The sequence below is a fragment of the Tachypleus tridentatus genome, chromosome 6, assembly GCF_004210375.1.
Source record: "Tachypleus tridentatus isolate NWPU-2018 chromosome 6, ASM421037v1, whole genome shotgun sequence".
Classification (NCBI taxonomy): domain Eukaryota; kingdom Metazoa; phylum Arthropoda; class Merostomata; order Xiphosura; family Limulidae; genus Tachypleus; species Tachypleus tridentatus.
In genome coordinates this window covers 81220772-81242341 of record NC_134830.1, presented here as the reverse complement: position 1 = coordinate 81242341, position 21570 = coordinate 81220772, and the positions used below count along the sequence as shown (strand labels likewise).

The 21570-nt window shown below is 38.3% G+C and overlaps 1 protein-coding gene across 1 annotated transcript in view; it reads right to left on the bottom strand.

The window, feature by feature from the left end:
• LOC143252911 (cell adhesion molecule Dscam1-like) overlaps window positions 1–21570 on the bottom strand; it is a 107537-nt gene that overhangs the window by 43425 nt on the left and 42542 nt on the right. The window contains exons 6-7 of the mRNA XM_076505756.1: window positions 20826–20977; window positions 827–958 (exon numbers count right to left, since the gene is read on the bottom strand). Coding sequence (XP_076361871.1) covers window positions 827–958; window positions 20826–20977 — 284 coding nt within the window. The remainder of the gene's footprint in view (window positions 1–826; window positions 959–20825; window positions 20978–21570) is intronic.

The window sequence follows — 21570 nt, the reverse complement described above, 5'->3', positions numbered from 1 at the left end:
AGAAATTAATATAAAGATGCAAAACAAACTGAAAATAAGACATTTGAAGAGAAGGAATCATATGCATCAAGAAAGTATGTTGCACTCTTACTGGTGGAAAGTTTTTTCACCTACAGATGGCACCTTGAGCATCAAATGTTTATAATTTGCCATGTTTTGCTATCTCCTACTTCTGCATACTAGCCCATCAAGATGTTGCAACTTAATTCAGGGTACAACTGAGTAACTGTCATCTTAAAGTCAAGATAGATAGAAAGAACTGGATCTAAAATCCTGATGTTTAAAATTATTAATTTAAAAGCGGAGTCAAAAAGCTTGTTCTAGCTTAAGTATTTCAGTGGTACTTTAATAAGACTCTTATTTAAATATTTAGAACATAATATAAACATAAAGAAAGAAAAAAGAGCATTCATTAAATTATTCACTATATTATCAGCTTCCACATAAGCAATACAACAAGTACAAGGACTTTAGAGTTTTATTTCCACAAACAAAGTTCCCTTTTTTTTTTTCCAGAATAGTTGTTTTTGTTACTGACTTCTGAGCTGTGTTGTTAATTGGTGTTTTGGCAGTACTACAATGTGCACTATAATGTTAAACTTGCAATTGTATAAAGTTTAAAAGTAATTTACATTTGAAAAAAAGAATTACTATCAAATACATTAACTTATAATCTTATAAGAACTTCAATTACTAATAATAAAGGTACAATCACCCATAAAAAGAAAAATTAAAGTACACAGTAAGTTTGTAAAGTTTCTAAGGAGAAATGCATATATAATTTTCCTAGAAACAACTGAAACAATAGAAGTAAACATATCTGTACCTGTTAACTTCTGGTATTCAATCGTATGGTTGATAACTGGGTTATTTCCACTGTCATCATGAGCCCATTGCACTCGCACTGATCTGCTCCAACTCTGGGTAATTTCAACTCTTTTGGGTCTTGAAGGAGGTTCTTTTCAAAAATAATGAAATTATCATCAATAACTTGTTCTAGCACATATTTATTGTGTTTGCAGCAGTTTTGAATACAGATGTGATGTATACTTTATTTACATGAGGCAGTGTACAAACAGTTTTTGATGACACTTCAACAAATAGTAGCTTATTTCCATGAGACAACAAATTAAAAAGATTTATACTCACACCAAATTTACACTTTTCCACTGATTAAGAGATAAGAGCAAACAAACTTATTCTTAGTGATAAATACAGTACTGCTTCATTTTAATGCTACCAATGGGAGCTACATGCACCCTATAACAATATGGGTGGGGGAAAGTTATAACCAATTAGTCAAGAAGGCATTCATGCTGAAAAAGTGTGGATTCAATAGACTACTAAAGCAATCAATTAAATAAGTAACTGTTTACTTACATAGGGAAACAGATACAGTGGAGCCCCTCACTAACGACCCCCTTACTAACGACTTCCCCTGTCAAACGACCGGAAAATTTTTGACGGTACCCTGTTTGCATTAAATTGCCCCTCGTGGACGACTTCCCCTCAAACGCGACTAACGACCTACCAAATTGAACAATTTTGATTATTTTACCTCTCACTAACGACTAAGTGACATTATTATGTGGAATATTTTGTGAAGTTACATAGCAGTCTGCCTTCTCATTTATGGCATATTACAAATGAGTTTAATTATTCCGCAGTTAAACAGTGTTACGTAACCTACTTCAACAATAAATCTATTTCCAGTGCGTCGAATCGAAAAGAAGATTAATTTTCATTGGTAAATTAATCTTATTCACAATGTGCTCAGTGCGCTTATTCTATAGTGCATAATGAATTAGGAACACTAAATCGGATTATTTAACAGACAGGATTAGTGTGCATAATATGAAGATTCCTCATAACACAGACTCATTTTTCACCAGAATGTCGAAGAGAAAGTTGCTTAACTTAGAAGAGAGAGTTTCCGTCATTAAACGACACGACAAAGGGGAAACTGCAATAAAAATCGCCACGGATCTTGAAGTTGGTAATCCCAAATTCAGACAATCATTAAAGAGAAAGAAAAAATTTTGAAAAAGTGGGAAACAGGCGAAAATCCAGAAAAAAATCAGAACAAGAGAAGATGCCTATACGACGAGTTGGATGAGAAGGTGTGGCAGTGGTTTGTGAATACAAGATCCAGGAATCTACCAATTACCGGAAAACTAATTCAAGAAAAAGCATTGATATTGGCGTCTCAGCTTGGCAATGAAGGCTTCTCTGCTAGCAATGGATGGTTAGATAGATTCGTAAAAAGGCATAATATCAAAGCAGCTATTCTCTGTGGCGAAAGTGCTGAAGTTTCTCAAGAAGCAGTTGAAGATTGGACTAATCGTCTCCTATCCATCTGTGAAGGCTATTCCCCTAATGACATATTTAACGCTGATGAGACTGGGATATAATACAGATCACTTCCAACGAAATCAATGGTCAAGAAGGGAGAAACGACATCCGGTGTAAAAGTTTCAAAAGAAAGAGTTACAGTAATGCTTTGCTGTAGCATGTCGGGAGAGAAAGTTCGGCAAACAAAAATTAGTGATTTCTTTAAGAAAATGTAGTTTCTTATCGTATTTTATGTCTGTATTTGATCATTTTTGTGCATGTGTAGCATCTCTTCTACAGTGATTTCTTTATAAAAATGTATTTTATCATCGCATTTTAAGTCTGCATGAGCATTAGTGATTTAAGAAAATGTCTTTTATGATCTATTTTAAGTCTGCATGAACATTAGTGATTTCTTTAGTTTACGATCGTTATATCCAGTCAGTATTTGAACACTTTTGCGTGTAACATTTTACAGTGATTTTTTTAAGAAATGTATTTTAGGATCGTATTTTAAGCCTGCATTTGAACATTTTTTGTGTACAGAATGGTGAATAGACTTGTGTTTAAACATTTAATAGCCTCATAAAATCAAGGTAAAGTAGTGAGAACTAGTGAAAATATATTTTGCATTACATATTACCGCATTTTTTATTTCGTTTTTAAATACTCCATACCCTTAAAATGAACAGAGACCGATTGCCTATTATAAAAACGTACATAATTTAAATCTTGGTAACAAATTGGGTATTCACCCCTCACTAACAACTCCCCCTCATTAACGACCTTTTTGTCGAGGCATTTTTGAAGTCGTTAGTGAGGGGCTCCACTGTATAAAAAAAAGGTGCAAGATGATTTCATTCAAGAATAAAAATACTTTTTTCATCTTACAATATTCATGTTTACTTTGCATTATTTCTAGGGTATTATGAATGAAAATCAAAAGCTTTGTTCAGCAAATATATACATCTTAGCAGTTACTTTATCTACTTTAGCAATAGCTAATTATCTATGTATAGAGGGCTTGGTATAGCTTGATGGTTAGGGCACTTGACTTGCACTGTGGGAATCACAAGATGAATGCCCAGCACAGAACATGCTTATCTTGTATAGCTGTTGACTGAACTAACTACCCAGGTGCAAAAATCATTGGTTTTATGAAATTTACCAGGTGAACCTAAAACATATTGGGATTAAGGTCATCAATGAAAATAATAAAAATCAAGGTACAGTAAAATCAAACTTTGACAATTAAGATTATTTTCTGCTTATCTGAAGACATCATTTTGTGATGTTATTTTCTAATATATTCACTATTTCAGCTATCTATCTTCTCCCATACAGTTTATTCATCCCTGAAAAGCAACAGTTCATAGTAAGAACACATTAGCAGATTCTCATATGTTGATGTATAATTCAGCAAAATTCTCTCTCAAACAAGCACAACTAATTAGGCCTAGTTTTTCATGAGTTTGTTCTAAAAAAACAGTAAAAAGCATTACTTTTTCAAATATGCATTTTAGCACATCACACATAAATCATTAAAAAAAGTCAAAAAACAACTTCAGTATAAAAAAAATGTTAATTTCCAATACTGTCGTACCTCCCCAACACACAAAGCCAAAAATTACAATGCAAAGTTGGAGGCCAGTTTTGATACATAACACAGGAACTAAGTGTGACTACCCAGACTGAATGAATATATTCTGAGATGAAAACAAAGCACACTTGTAGGGTACTACATTACTTCTGTAACAGGTATGCTCTTTGCTCTTAAAGTAGGAAATGAATCTTATATGGACAGAAAAGAAAAAAAAAAAGGTTGTGCACAAATGCAATTTATTCTGAGAGATGCAATCCATACTGAAACATACATTCACTCAGCCTTCTTGGTCAATTACTCCAGCAACTGGGAAATGAGAAGGTCTCTCATGATTCACTGAAATAAATAAATATGGGAAGTAAATTTGGTGGGGAGTTCAGAGGAAGGTTACACTGCAGAAAGTACAACAGGTTTCCAGGATTCTCCATTTTGAAAAGCAGAATGGCCCAATTTATTCAGTCAAAGTGTCAGCGGAGATAGGCAGAAATCCCCTTTTGCTTTTCTCTGAAATTCCATAAGTAATGGTCCACATTAAGTGAAACATACTGATACCTACCTTTACAGTAAATATTACAGTGTAATCAGTAAAAAGTGGAAGCTTGTTGTAAATATTCTTGACTATGCAACACCTACCAAATACTGGAATTCCATTACACTACATAACACAAATTTTCTTCCTGGATAGTAAGTGTTATTTCTTAATTGCTTATATTGTAAAAGTACAGAAAATAACCATTATTCCCTTCAAACTTTGATTTTGTGACCTGGATAATGAAATTTAAAAATTAACCTATTTTCTATGTAAAAACAGGCAAATTTGCACAATTTCATTTACATAAGGTCTCAATAAAACAACATATGAATCAAGATCTAAATGTTTTTAGACTAAAGTTGTACAAAAATGTTTAGAAGTGAGTAGTTTTTCGAGATTTGTGACTGTAATGTAAATCACTTTCACGTATCAGCCCCAAAATACAGTCTTCCATCATGTTTTGGTTATACTCTCCTTGGTAGCAGCGTTCAAAGTCCAGTATATCTTGGTGGAAGCGTTCATCTTGCTCATCTGAGTATGCTCCCACATTCTCCCTGAATTTATCAAGATAAGCATCAATAATATGGATTTTCAGGGGCATCCTGCAGCCCATTTTGCTGGACTTCTTCATCAAAGCCTCAACCATTTCCACATAATTTTTGGCCTCGTGATTGCCCAAGAAGTCTTGAACCACTGCAACAAACTGCCCCAAGCTTTTTCTTCCTTCCTACTGAACTTCTTGGGGAATTCTGTGCACTCCAGGATCTTCTTTATTTGTGGTTCAACAAAGACACCAGCTTTGACCTTTGCCTCAGACAGCAGGTACTTGAAGGCTGCAGACTCCTTATCAAGAGTTGGACAAATTGTTACATAAGACCCAATTTTATGTGCAATGGTGGGAACAACACCATCTGGAGATCCACTAGTATCTCATAGAAAACTCGGTCCATTGTAGCCAGAGCTTCCTGTTGTAGTGTGCTGCAGTATACCAACTGCCCCAAAGGCAAAGATAACAGGGACACTTGGTAAAGCATCCTTGGATAGGTCTATGTGTTCATTTAGGCAGCTAGAACTAAACTGAAGTAGTGATCCCCTGTATATATATTACTATGGAAAGTTCTAGAAAATTCTTGTATGTTCTTCAACATTCTAGAAAGTTCTTGAAAATTCTTGTAAGTTTGAAAAAAATCTCTATCAGCTACTCAGCACTGAGTCTATCTGGAATGTTCTGGAAAATGGGTAAATTTGGAAATTTCATTACCCAAGACACAAAAGTAAAGTTTGAAGAGAAAAGTAGGTCTTTTCCATTTACTTTAGGCATAAACATTTGGGAAATAAGATTTTATGCTCAGGAACAAGAAAAAGTAAAAATTTTGTTGCACAGTGTTATCAATGATTGAAACTATGGTTTTTAGAAAATAAAAATATGAATGAAATGAAGTGACAAGATTTAGCCCAGTCAAAGGTGAACGGATGTGTGCAGAATCACCACAGGAAGAAGATGCTATCCAATAAAGGAAAACACAGCCAATTCATTTAGATAATGAGCAATGAAGGTATCATTGCTTCTTCCACAGGATGGCAAAGACTAGCAGCCAAGAACATTAGGATGTGACAAACACAATAAGAAGAAGCATTATGGATACATAAACCTTTCATAAATAAGTCTGAATATGCCAGTCTGATAAGTTGACAAACCCAAACTAAGTATGATAGGGTACATATCACAGGAACTAGAATGATTCCAAGGAATGAAAGGTTAAACCTGAACCTCAAAAGATGCATTACCATTCACACAACACTTCAAGGAGGAAATTGACAAAGAAGTCAATCATCAGGATCAAAATGGGAGTAAAGTAGGAAATGGAAGACAAAAGAAATGGGTATGAAAGCAAACTGCTTTCCTGGGCAGTATTAAGGATAGAGGATGACACAGGAAAAACAGTGGAGGATGCAATTAAAGGGAACCATGGTTACACATGCCATTATGAAGCTCCAAGTGGAACCAGACAAAGAGGGGTTAAAAAGAGAAATCTGGAGAGCAGCTGAATAGAAGAGTAGACATAGATGTGAACACCCCTCCAGAATTGATTGAATGCATTTACTCAGAGCTAGTGAGTGAGGAATGAGAGATCAAAGGGAAGTTAGATGTTCAAGTGAGCACCAAAAGCACTGACAAAAGATATACACAGCTGAGAATATGCTCACCAAAAGACACGAGGATTGAGAGATCACTCCATGGGGAGACCTTAATAGGATGAGAGAAATGTTCTGCAACAAGAGCATGCCAAGATTAGACCACAAATGCAGTGATGGTGGCCCAAAAATAGGAAATCAGGACTCTGAAAACAGAGAGACCTGAATATGGTATCCTTTTATTAGTGGTAACTGATTAATTTTCATAGTGTACCATAAAAACACTCCCTTACAAAAGAAAAAGGAAGTGTGTCAAAGCTTAACAAACTGTCATGAGTTCAAGAAGGTTGATATGGAGAGAAGACCCCTCAACTGACCAGAAACTGAGACTTTCCAATAAGCAATGGAAATATTCCAGCCTTCCAAAGATATGTCCAGATAAGATGGAGGAAGAGTAACCCCTTGGCTGTGGAATAAAAGAAGTTCCACTGCTCAATAAGTGTCTACTGATGTGAATGCATACGAGCTCAACCCTTAGGAATGAGAGCCTACAAGTAAGCCCTCATCCCCAACAGATATAGAACCTCTTAAGCTAGTACAGAACATGAATTGAGTGCCTTTGTCATCCCTTACCCCATATCCAAGAGACAAACAGGTGAAGACTGGACCTGACTGAGATTGAACTAAAGAAAACTTAAATGAACAAGGTATTGAGTGGGGGTAACAATAAACTACTCCAATATGAGAACACAACCTACTTATGCTGCTGCTTGTAGGAGGAGACAGGTGTGGTCCAAGTGACTTTGAATGGGAAGGAAGAAGGAAAGCCAATTGTCCATATAACCATGAGTCTAGAAACCTACTGAATGAAGATGTCAGGCAAAAGTGCACATAACATGACAAGAACTGAAATGGAAAACTGATGATTGTGAAGAAATCACAGAAAAGTGCATGACTCAAGAGCAATAGGGATTAAAGAGAGGCTTCTGTCATGTCCAACTTGGTTTTCAAACCCCAATGAAATGAGGGGAAATCAAAACGAAATCCAACTGGGAAAGATCAATGATAGGTTTCCAGCCTTTCGTCTGCTTTGGAACCACAAAGAGACAGGAATAAAAATCCTGATTAAATGGGGCATGCATGCTTAATATTTTCTTTGTTTAGTAAACCGTGGATGCTTAAAGTAAAATGACAAAGAGATGATTGGGTGGTTCATTTCTGAGCCTCGCTGAAACACAGTAAAATGGCCATCTGCACCAAACCATAGACATAAAAATAAAAACAAAAGGTAAATCTCAATAAAAATTAAAAAGATCAAAACTTAAAACAATAACCAAAAAGCTAGTAAAAACTCAAGTAGATTGACAAAGGCCAATGACCTCTTATAAAGCTAAAATCATGATCAAATTGAACACTATCACTATCTAACATTAGGGGTAAAACCTTAAAATATACCTATTTAAAATGGTCCTGCTATTCCCAGTTGTAATGACAGCATGAAAGTAAAAAGTGGACAATTTTGATCTGAGTGTCATAAAGGCCACACACTGACAGATCAGTCTCACCAAAAAGAAAATGACGAATTAAAAACTGTGACCAATGCATAACCTACACAAGACAACTTCCTTTCATCAATCCTAACAGAATCTAGACAGTCAAATAACAACAGTAGGTTTGCTCTGGAATAGCTTGTTATGAAATTCCCCACCCCAAGTTGACTGCCAAGTAGCATAATGCACGGTCTTGCTAACAGGACCATAATCCATATAAGAGACAAGGATGGCTATGATGGCATCAGAGCAGAAAAAATTTGTTGCAATGTTGGCAAACTCATTCCCACAAATACCAATACTGCCACCAGGTAGCCAGAAAAACTAGACTGAAACAGCAGAGTTAAAAGTGGGCTGGTCATTTCCAAACATTTCAGAGAATAGGTTGAGGACTGATGTTAAGCAATTCCAGAGGGTTATAGAAGTCATATAAATAGTACAGTTAGTGTACTGCTTAGCTCCTACAAAAAATTAAAGCAAAAGGAATGTCCCACAACCCAGCAGAATTTTTGAACCATCCATATAAATGGAAAGATAGTTTAAAAGGTATTTCACAGAGAGAAGGCAGTACTTCCAATTAGGAGTACCCACCTCCCTCATAGGACTAAAAGAAAGGCCACAATGAACCATGGTGTGATAGGCAGATCACTGAACTTGGCAACATCATCCAGTGACAGACCCAATTCAATTGTGCCTGATGTGAAGGAAAAAAGCAGGAATAGCAGATAGGTCTATTCTGAAAGACCAAACCCATTAAGGAAGAAAAATACAACTTTAGGTGGGGCACTATGATAAGGATGGAAATCTTCTAGTATGAGAAAGTTGCAAACAGCCAAGGTGAAGAGCAGGTTTATGGGGTTTGGTAAAGAGAGTCTGGTCTGGCTAAGTGTGTAAAGCTCCCATGCAGAATTAAAGCCCCATATGGCAAATGAGGTCTAACATTTTAAGACAGAGAGTCTAGCAGAACTGTAAGCAACAGACCCATAGTTCAGCTTGGATTATATGACGGCAAGATAGATGTTGAGCATGGAACATTGATATGCTCCCCAACAAGTGAAAGAGACGATGTGGAGAATGTTCAGTGTCTTTTTTACAGTTAAAATAAAGCTGCTTGATGTGAAAAATATAGAAAGCTTATTGTCAAAGTTAAAACCCAAGAAATTCACCTCAGAAACTGTGAGAACAACAACACCATTGAGAAAAAGCTCACGTTTGAGGTATAAACCCCTCTGATGGTAAAAATGACTGCAAGTTGTTTTAAAGAAACTAGAAACAGCTGTTTAATTATACAATCATTTACTGCTTCCACACAGCTGTTAACAGATGGAAGACTAAAGTCAGCAAGATCAAGATGCAAGAGAGAGGTAAATGAGAGCCAATCAGCCTACCACACAACATCCACCATAGCTCTTGGGTCAGGTGGCACTGATCATGGCAAATCTCCCTTTAAAAAGTGTAAAAATGATCACTACTACGTGAATCACTGTCAACCTTTCAAAAAATGAGAAAAGTGAAGGGGAACAGATACACAGACTTAAAGCAGTAAACAACTGACTATGTGCATGAAAATAGGTAAAACAACCAGTACTGGAGCAAGAAATGTTATGATCTGTGTTCTATGTGAGTATCAAGGTCTTACTGATTCTCTCTCCTGGAGACAGGTACAGAGAACAAACAACCTGTCACTCTGGTATAAAGAAACTACTGAATGGTGATAATATCAGAAAAAACACAGGAACATTTCCTCTGAGAAAAAAAACCTTGACAATTTTACTGTATCAAAGAGGCTATGTTTATCTAGGTTGAAGTAACAAGGATGGAGAACCCTTTTGCTTGTAACCAAGACGTTTTTGTAACTAAGAACAAATAATCATTCAGTATCTCGAGGCTAAAGAAAATTAACCTGAGCAATCACTGGAATAAGGGTGGAGACAGAGACAGGAGCAGACATAGAGCTGTCAACTCTAACATACACAGAGGACACAAGACTCTTTACATGATGAGAGAAGAACAGAAAGATCTTTGTGCACTCCCAGCAGTGCAGTGTAGTGTAGCAGCATATGTCTGATATGAAATAGGAGACAAAACTTCCAAGCCTCAGGGTAAGAAATATTAATGACAGTATGTAAATGTTGCATCTCTTTTTTATTTCACCCACTTAAGGTAATATCAAAAGTAAGAGGGGTGGGAACCACCACAATTGATGCAGTGAAGGTCCAGTTGACATTCATAGGTCATAATATTTGCCTCCACAATGACAAGATGCTTTACAATGTCTGAACCACTGACACCAGAAACACTTGAGAAGGTTAGGAATATAAGGACTAACCTTACAGTTCAAATAACCTGCCTTGACAAAGGCAGGCAAATGTAATGAGGTAAATGACAACATAAGAACACTGGTAGGAAGTGTAATATCATCCTTTAGAGTATAGATTCATCACACAGCAAAAAATCCTGGACTGTGAATAAAACCAGTGAGGAGCTCCAACTCAAGAGTTGTTTTTTGTTTTTTTTTAAATCTCTCTCTATAACAGCTCCTTTTGAAGAGTTCAAAGGTCCTGGTTTCCTTCCCAGGCTTAGAGAAAGGTAGGACTAGCCTGTCACCATACATTAGGAAAAACATTCTCCTGTCAGATCTGGGAAAAACTATCAGAAAAATAGCAAGAGAGGTAGGAGATAGATGACGAAGCATTTCGTAGTGTATATCATCAGGCCTGACCAATGTATTGCCAGAACGATGAAGAGTTTGAGATCCACCAACATAAAGGAAGTGATTATAGTCATACAGACAATCACTCAAAAAGAAAAAAGGTGATCACTCTACCCAAGTCTTGATGGCTAAGACGGTGGAAGATAAAGCAAAAGTGCTTCCTGGCCATTAGAGAGTAAGATTGAAAAGAGGACTGGATCTTTCAAATCGTGTCCCCTATGACTATAGTACTGGTGGTACAAGAGAGTGTTGAAAGAGGGCCAGTTGGCTTGATTTAGCTTCCACTGGGGCATGCAGGTCAGATGGCATCAACCACAGCCAGTTTCTCTTAAAATGATAGGAAAATAATAACTGCCTTGTGGGTTACTGCCAACACTCCATGAATAGTGAAGGGGAGCAAATGGAGAGATCAATAACAGTAAAGGAATGAGTAGGTGCATGAAAATAAGTAGAAGAACCAGCATTGAATTGATTGATTGATTGATTGATTTAGTGTTTTATGGCACAAAGCAGCGAGGCTATCTGTGCCAGACATTCGGTAAAAATGTAAAAAATAAATAAATAAATGTAGTAATAGACATAAATGGAAATGAAGGTAAAACAAAAAAGTATAAAACCAATGTTGACACCTAGTTTACAATGTTAAGATAGAAGGCAGAGTATAAAAAGTTGCAAGGTATTTACTCTAGCAAAAAGGTAATGATCATAACCCACCAGGAAGACTAACAGGTAAGTTCAAGAATCACCGTCAGTCACCTGAAGTTGATCTTTCCAGTCCTGTTCCAGGTTATGTGTCATAGCAATCAGTATCAAAATGTAAAAGAATAGAAGTTTTAAAAGATACATAGCAAAATTGTAACAATGAGTAGCCAAATGTCCAGTAAAAAGATAAAGTCAAGTAAATGGAGTAAAATTTGTAAAAGTAAATGATGGTAAAAACAAAAAAGCAATTAAAACAGAAAATGGTGTAAAAACCAATGGTGACATCCAGTCTTCAAAGTTGTAAAATATTTACTCTAGCAAAATGGTAATGATCATAACCAGCCAGGAAGACTAACAGGTAAGTTCAAGAACCACCGTCAATCACCTGAAGTTGGCCTTTCCAGTCCTGGTTCCGGGTTATGTGTCATAGCAGCTATTATCAAAATGTAAAAGAATAAAAGTTTTAAAAGATACTCCGCGAAATCGTAATAATGAGTAGCCAAATGTCCAGTAAAAAGATAGAAGTCAAGAAAATGGAGTAAAATTTGTAAAAGTAATTGAAGATAAAAGCAAAACGGCAATTAAAACAGAAAATTGCGTAAAAACCAATGTTGACATCCACTCAACAAAGTTGTAAAGGACTACCTGAAGCAGAATGGTAATGATCATAACCCGCCAGGTAGACTAACAGGTAAGTATAAAAACCACCGTCAGTCACCTGAAGTTGGTCTTTCCAGTCCTGGTTCCGGATTACGAGTCAATATGGCCAGTACTAAAAAGTAAAGTAGTAAAAGTGTGAAATGATATGCAGCAAAAGTATAATAACAACTCGCCAGGTGAACTAACAAGTAGTTAAAACAGTAGCGTTAGGCACCTGAAGTTGGCCTTTCCAGTCCTGGTGTTGAGTTATTTAATGTTCTGGCCATTGTCCAATGTCAAATTGAATGAGAGAGATTAAAACTGTAAAAAGGAACCACAATTAAAAGGTGTAATGAATAAATATGCAACACTTAAATGAGATTAAAAGATTAATGGCCATTAAAAATTAAAAACATTATCAAGGTGGACAGAGTCACCATCACCAATAACTCTGTCCAATGTTACAGACTGACCCTGGAAAAAATATGTTTAAAATATTGCCGTCGTTGAGAATTGTAATGATGGCAAGAAAGTAAAACGTGGCTGATAGTGATTTGAGTGTTACACAAACTACACATTGGTGAATCAGTTCCAGATAAAAGAAAATGATGAGTTAAAAAACTGTGACCAATGCGTAGCCTAGTGAGAACAACTTCCTCCTTCCAAACTTTACGGAAGCTAGATGGCCAAAGTCCAATTTTGGGTTTGATTTGAAAAAGTTTGTTGTCGCGTTGCTTACTCCAAGTGGACTGCCAGCTGGCACGGAGCCGAGCCTTGAAGACAACACCATAGTCCATGTATGGAATAGGCATAGGAGTGATGGTGCTGAAGTAAACATATTTAGCTGCCATGTCTGCAAGCTCGTTCCCACGAATACCAACATGGCCTGGTATCCAGAAAAACTGGATTGAAGTAGCTGCTAATGAGAAATGGGCCAGTCGGTATCGAATATCAGCGAGAATAGGATGTGAGCTAACGTGTAGCGATTCCAAGGCAAGTATAGAACTAAGCGAATCAGTATAAATAGTGCAGTTGGAGTACTGCTCAGCTGCAATATGATCCAGGGCAAGAGAATATGGCATACAGTTCAGCAGTGAACACAGAAGCTGTAGAAGGGATTCTGCGTGCAACTACTGACCCATAGCAAACCATAGCAGAGCCTACTGAATTACCTGATTTGGAACCATCTGTATAAATGAAAACTGAATGATTGTTTGAAAGATATTCATTGAATAAAAGATGGTACTTCCAATGTGGAGTATCTGCCTTTTTTAGGTGACTGAAAGAAAGGTCACATTTGGGGGCTGTAATAAGCCATGGTGGGATGGGCCAACCTGTGGAATCTGCAATGTTATCCAAGGACAGACCCAATTCATCCAATTGCGCCCAGATGCGAAGGCCAAACGGAGCAATGACAGATCGTCTGTTCTGAAAAAGTACTGCCCACCGAGGAAGGAAAACACATTTCCAGGTGGGATGCTTTGGTAAGGAATGAAGTTTCGAAGTATATTGTAAAGATAGTTGCAAACTGCGAAGGTGTAGAGAAGGTTCATGAGATTCAATGTATATACTTTGAACTGGAGATGTACGGAAAGCCCCAGTGCAAAGTCGAAGTCCTTGGTGATGAATGGGGTCCAGCATCTTTAAGGCCGAGGGTCTGGCAGAGCCATAAACCATTGATCCATAATCGAGTTTTGACCTAATAAGAGCACGATATACCTTTAACATTGAACAGCGATCTGCCCCCCAACTGGTAGAAGAGAGAACACGGAGGATGTTCAGTGCTATTGTGCATTTGACCCGAAGCTGCTTTAAGTGTGGTATAAAGGTCAGTTTACGATCAAAGATAAGCCCCAAGAACTTGGTCTCCGGGATCACTGGCAGCAAAACTTCACCGATCTGAAGTTCAGGATCAGGGTGAATACCCGTCGAACGGCAAAAGTGCATGCATACAGTTTTGGAGAGAGAGAATTTAAGCCGTTCGCCAGAGTCCACTTCCATTACACAATTGAGGGCGGTTTGTAGTTGCCGCTCAATATATCTCATGTTTGACGACTGACATGAGATGTGAAAGTCGTCGACATCCAGCCCATTCGCAACAGTGAGAGGGAGTTGTTCAGTGATGGCATTTATCTTTATACTGAAGAGTGTAACACTCAATACACAGCCTTGAGGGACTCCAAGTTCCTGTACAAAAGAACGGGAAAGTGTCGAACCAACACAAACTTGGAATCTCCTGTCCATTAAAAATTTTTTAATAAACATGGGTAGATGGCCACGTAACCCATATGTATGGAGGTCTTGCAAAAAGCCATACCTCCATGTTGTGTCGTAAGCCTTCTCTATGTCAAAGAATTTTGATACAAGATGCTGGCGGTTGAGAAAGGCTTCTCTGATAGATGTTTCAAGACGAATTAGGTGGTCTGTGGTGGAGTGCTGTCGACGGAACCCACACTGGGTGGGCGAGAGGAGGTTGTTTGATTCAAGGAACCAAACAAGACGAGCATTAACCATCCTTTCTAATGTCTTACAGAGACAGCTCGTCAAAGCAATTGGACGGTAGTTTGAAGGAATCTTGGGATCTTTCCCTGGTTCAGAGAAAGGTAAAATAATAGCCTGGCACCAGGCATCAGGAAAAACATTCTCCTGCCAGATCCGGTTGAAAACAATCAGAAGGACATCAAGAGAAGCAGGAGATAGATGGTGCAGCATGTCATAATGAACATCATCAGGTCCAAGAGACGTACTGGCAGACCGATGAAGAACCATTTTTAGTTCCACCAGGGTAAAGGGACAATTATAGTCAAAGAAACAGTCAGTTCGAAAGGAAAGAGTTGATCGCTCTGCCTGAGTCTTGATGGCCAGGAAGGTGGAGGAACAAGCAGAAGTGCTAAATACCCGGCAAAAGCTTTCACCTAGAGTGTTAGCGATGTTCCGAACATCAGTCACCTCCTGACCATCAGAGAGTAAGATCGAGAGGGGGACAGAATTGTAGTGCCCATTAACCTTTCGAATCCTGTCCCATATGATCTTGGAACTGGTGGTAGAAGATATGCTGGTTGTGAACTTAATCCAAGATTCCTTCTGGCTTTGACGACTTACCCACCTAGCATGTGCATGGGCCCATTGGAAAGCAACCCGGTTTGAAAGTGTTGGATATCTACGAAAAGTATCCCAGGCCCGCTTTTGAGCCTTCCGTGCTAAGTGGCAAGCAGGATTCCACTACGGACGAGGATATCGTGGAAAACGTGTCAAGGTTTTAAGATTACACTGAGCAGCTGCATGTGTAATACAGTCAGTTACCGCTGCTACACAGTCGTCTATTGATGGCTGATTTACGATGGCAGGATCAAGTTCTGCAAGAGCAGTGAAAGTGGACCAGTCTGCCTGATCCAGCTTCCACCTGGGCACGCGGGTAGGGTGGCATCGACCACGGCCAGTCTCTCTCAAAAGGATCGGAAAATGATCACTGCCTCATGGATTACTGTCAACCCTCCATGAAAAATGGGAGAATAATGAAGGGGAGCAAACTGAGAGATCAATAGCAGTAAAGGACTGACTAGGTGCATAAAAGTAAGTGGAAGAACCAGTATTGAAAAGAGAAAGATTGTGATCAGAGAGCATCCGCTCTACAGATCGGCCCTTCCCATCAATAATAGCACTTCCCCAGAGGGGATGATGTCCATTAAAATCCCCTAGGATTAGAAATGGAGATGGCAAATGTTAAACGAGAGCATCAAGATCTGATTGATCATATGTCTCTCCAGGGGACAGGTACAGAGAACAAACAGTGATGGTATGACCCAAGGAAACATGGATGGCTACAGCCTCCAAGGGTGTGTTGAGTGACAAAGACAGGGTGGGCACGTGTTGATCAACCAACAGTAGGAAGCAATCAGCGTTTTGATATCATCCAGATTAGAACGTAAACCTCGACAGTTGCATTGTATCAAGGTGGCCATTTTTAAGAACGGGTAGGTGAAGTGGCTGGAGAACCCTTCGGTTTACGACCACGTCTTTTTTCTTTACTGTCTTTAGTCGGAGGAGGTCTATCAACCTCCATGGATCCTGCTCTGGGTCGGGTGGGCAGGTTTTAGTTATTGGAAGGGGAATCCAGTGACTGAGGACGCGAACAAATAATTGTTTTGTCTCTTGTGGTGGGAGAAAAAGATGTATCAGAAGAAATGCCTGTATTTGAAACTGAAGGACGTGGATCTTGAGGTTTGTTGGAAGGTATGGGAGGAACAGAGATGGGTGTGGAAGTCGATTCATCAACCTTTTTAACCACGGAGGTCAAAAGGCTTTTCATTTGTTTTGAAAACAATTCTCTTGGAGGCACAGAGAGATCTGTCTGCACTCCCACTGTAGTTGTGGAATGAAGTGCAGCAGCATATGTCCGAGATGGAGTTGTGGACAGCAATTTCCAAGCCTCAGGATAACTAATGTTATGTGTCGTTTTCAAACACTGCACCTCTTTTTCTTCCAACCATTGAGGGCAAGAATGAAAGTAAGAGGGGTGAGAACCATTGCAGTTTATGCAATGTGGGTTCATGTCACAGTCATAGGCATCGTGGTCCTTGCCTCTACAACGAGCACATGTCGGGAAACCACGACAAGATGTCTTTGAGTGGCCGAATCTCTGACATTGGAAACATCGGAGAGGGTTTGGTATGTATGGCCGAACCCTGCAAATGAGATAACCTGCCTTGATGGTGGGAGGTGCACGTGGTGAAGTAAATGTTAAAACGAGGGTATTTGTTGGCAGTGTAACTCCATCTTTGTGAGTGGAGATGCGCCTCACTGCAGAAACTCCTTGAGTGGAGAGACCAGCAAGAATCTCTGACTCGGGAACGTTCTTCAAATCCCTTTCAACAATAACTCCTTGTGAAGAATTCAAAGTAGCATGGGGTGTAACCTCAATAGGTATATCCCCAATTGCCTTTGAATTCAAGAGGAGTTCACTGTGTTGAGATGTGGATGTTTCAACCAATATGTCACCAGATCAAAGTTTCTTTACTGACTTTGGAGAGCCAGCAAGTCCCTCTAGACCCTTTTGAATAAAAAAAGGGGGCATTTGCCTTAAAGGTTTTTCTGATAGAGAATGTAATATAAGAAAATGAGATACGTGTGTTACTGATGTTGAAGATTGCTGTTCTGAGTATTCAAGACGTGGTCGCTTACCCATTGATTGTTTTTTTTACAATTTTATTTAAATATTTTGGAGGATCTATAGGAAAAAGAAAAATTTTGGTACCCACTGACCCCACCCACCATAGAGCCCTACAAGGGGATGCACTACAAAGTCATGCAAGGACAATGCAGCAACGCCAGGGTTTCGTGAGCACTATACCCAAACACCAGCATCAGGCACAATGTCCACAACACCCGTTGAGAACTTCCAACACTGGTACTTGGTTGACTTCCAAGTGGACCAGCCGATTGACCCAAGGGGGGCCACCCAAAGGCCGCCTGTCTACAGGAATTTGAGGCCAAAGTGGTGTGTTAGGGTTGGACCCCTCAACCACCATGATCCTCTCCTCCCCTTCACGGGTCGCCACGCACGGCAAACACGTGGGTGGATGTTTAGATCCCAGAGAAGGTAACCAGATAGAACAGAACCTTCCCTGAGAGGTCCCCTCACCACGTACAGGAATCCACACCGAGGGAACCAGCATTCAAAAGACAAAGGTTGTGATCAGAGAGCAAACACTCTAGAAGTGACCCCTCCTATCAATATCAGCACTTGTCCAGAAGTGATAAGGTCCATTTTAAGTCTCCAAGGATTAAAAAGAGAGGCAGCAACTGTTTAATGAGAGCATCAAGGTCTGACTGATCATATGTCTCTCCAGGCAGCAGGTAGAGAGAACAAACAGTGATGGTAACATGGATGGCTACAGCCTCCAAGGGTGTGTCGAGTAGCAAAGACAGGGTGGGCACATGCTGATCAACCAACAGTGCCACACCTCCATGTACTCGTCCATCATACAGCCCGTCATTTCTGTACAAATAAAACTGCCAAAAAGTAACTGTATTGGCAGGTTTCAGAAATGTTTCCTGTAAGGAAAGACAAACAGGATGGTATGAAGCAATCAATGTTTTGATGTCATCCAGATTAGAACGTAACCTTCCATAGTATCAAAGTGGCCATTTTTTATTTGTGTAAGCAAATTGGGTGGAGAGCCCTTGTGTTTTGAATGACATCTTTTTACTTTATTTTCTTTATTCGAGGGAGGTCTCACGTCCTCAGTTGCTGGAATCCTGCCCAGTTGACTCAGGGCAGGATCCATGGAGGTCGATACAGTCACTTTTCGGCAGTTTTATTTGTTCAGAAATGACAGGCTATGTGATGGACGAGTGTATGGAGGGGTGGCACTGTTGGTTGATCAACATATGACCACCCTGTCTTTGCCACTCGACACACCCTTGGAGGCCGTAGCCATCCTTGTTTCCTTGGGTTGTATCACTGTTTGTTCTCTCTACCTGCTGCTTGGAGAGACATATGATCAATCAGACCTTGATGCTCTAATTGTACAGTTGCTGCCTCTCTTGAAGTGGGAGAAGAAATGTACCCAAGAAAATGCCCATACCTGGAACCAAAGAAGTAGATCTTGGGGTTTGCTGCAAAAAATGTAAGGGACAGAGATGGGTGCTGACACTAATTCACCCACCTTCCTAACCATGGAGGTCAAAAGACTTTTCATATGATTTGAGAATGATTCTTCTGGGGGCACAAAGAGATCCCTGTTGCACTCCCACTGCAGTAGTGAAATGAAGTGCAGCAGCACATGCCTGAGGTGAAGTGGTGGGCAGTAATTTTCGAGCTTCAGGGTAAGTTATGTTTTGAATCATTTCTTAATGTTGACCTCTTTCTCTTCCAATCACTTAGGGAAAAAACAAAAGTAGAATGGGTGAGAGCCAATAAATTAATAAGATGAGGGTCTGTTTCATACTCATAGGTATCATGATCCTAGCCACCATAATGAGCACATATTAAGGAACCCCAACATTATATCTTCAAGTGACTGAATTGCTGACAGAGTTTGGAATATAAGGCCATACCTTGCAATTAAGATAACCTGCCTTCATGTTGGCAGGTGGATACAGCGACATAACTGTTAAAATGAGGACATTGTTCGGCATCATAATTCCATTTTGGTGAGTGTAGATATGCCTCACTGCTGAAACTCCTTGGGTGGAGAAACCAGTAAGAATCTCCAACTCAGGAATGTTCTTTAAATCTCTCTCAACAATAATTCCTTGCGATGAATTCAAAGTAGCATGGAAAGTAACCTTAATAGGTATATCCCAAATTGGTTTGGAAGGAGCCATCAGAAACTCTAGACACCTTTAAAAAGAAAAAGACATTGTAGTGCCAATTGAGACAATGAAGAATTAAATAGGGAAAGCAAAGGGAACTAAATGCACCAAAATAGGTTTCTGAAATACTAAATGTGGAAAGTAGTCACATGTGTACATGTTGAGAAATAGTGTAAAACTGATGGAATATATATTGGTACACTGATCACAAAATTTTTGAGCAATGCTTAGAGGGCAGATAAAGGTAATACCATATTGGTATTTAATTGGATTTTTAACTATGCTTTAAATAGGTTAAGATACATCATTAATACTATAAGTATCAACTTTGCTTTATATGTACAAACACAGGTCAACCAACTTTTTTTGTTACTGACACTTTTTACTAACAAATTCAAAACAACAGTTACATGACTAGAATAAAAAATATTCTTTTTCTGTTGATTATAAACCTGTACTAAAAATAAGAACAAATAGTTTTAAAACTACCTTGAACGTGAATGTTAGATGAGTCATAGGTTGGAAAAATGTACTGGTATCTCAGCAAGTGGAGAGAAGCTATATATTGGGTTGAGGAATAATTCGTGAGCGTTTATTCAAGTTAAGAAAATATATTCATAAATGAAATGCTTTCTCAAAATATTTCATGTCATTTGGTAGATAATGTTTTGCTCTAATAGATGGTGTGTTTGATTTTCATATGTCTTTAATTTTTGCTTTCATTTTCAGCTCATTAAATGGACTGTCAAGTGGACAAAATTTTCGACACCATCTGCTTTTCGCATTTAATTTCTTGCAATTTCGTTTAAAACAATGCATACTATATACCTAGGTATTACATGAAATAAAGTATCATAATAATGTTTTGGGTGTAATGTGTTCATGCATTGAAGTATTGTACAGTCTTGCATGTAATGCTTGAATGAAATTATTTAAAAACGCTCACAAATTATTCCTCAACCTAATATTTAGCCATGTCATCATTGTGTGTATATTATTCAGAAAATGTAGATACCATACTATTGTCATTACACAAATTAAAAGTTGAAGAACTGAGAGTGCTTACATAACAAGTGTAAAATGAAAAATTTTGAAATATTTGCTTTTGATATTAATAAAATAAAACTAAGAATTGTAAACAGTATTTTGATGCCAATTTTAATGACATAATTGATAATAAAGTTTAATTAGATTTGAATACAACTGTAAAACCTATGCAAAAGAGACAGACCCTTAAATCTACAATAAAATCACTTTACCCACTTTGTCATGATTTAATTAAGAATAACATGACCAGCCTACCTAGTACCACTACTCTAATGATCATATTGTCTCCTCCATACCGATTACTTGCAGAACAATTATAAAGTCCACCATCATTTTGCTGAATTGAAGAAACTCTTAATAAAGCTTTGATTCCTCCTTCACCTGATGGTAGTTGTTCTGTTCTAGATCTAAATAGAATTTATAAGCAATGAACAACAGGGGAAATATGTATTTTAATTTCAGTGCATGAATAAAAATATAATGCATCAACATCAATGTGTATGATAAATTTGAACCTGTAGTATCACACTTGAGGATTAAATAGATTAAAATAAAGAAAGCTTCAACTGGTTATTTTTACTACTTTGTGTTCATCACTAATTTATAATGAAAATCTCTACAGACTTCTATAATTTTGAATAATGGGAGAGATCATCACATCTCATTGATCAGCTACAGAAGAAAAATGGGAACCTAATGTGGGCTTTGCAGTGAGGAACTTACTTTTGAAATATATTGACAACCCATCTATGGCTTGCAGGAAATCCCAATGTTCTTACTACACAGACAGCATGTTGACTATGACATGACAGCAATTTCATGGGTTTTGCACATTTTACACCCTGTGCATCACTAATTCCTGCTTCAAGACAAATCTTCACCACAATGTATCATGGATGCACTCATGAATAAGCCACTGGCACAAGCTGGACTTTACCATCACCAAATGTGTCAATCAAAACAATGTGCTTTTCACTCATGCTGATTGCAACACTGGTCA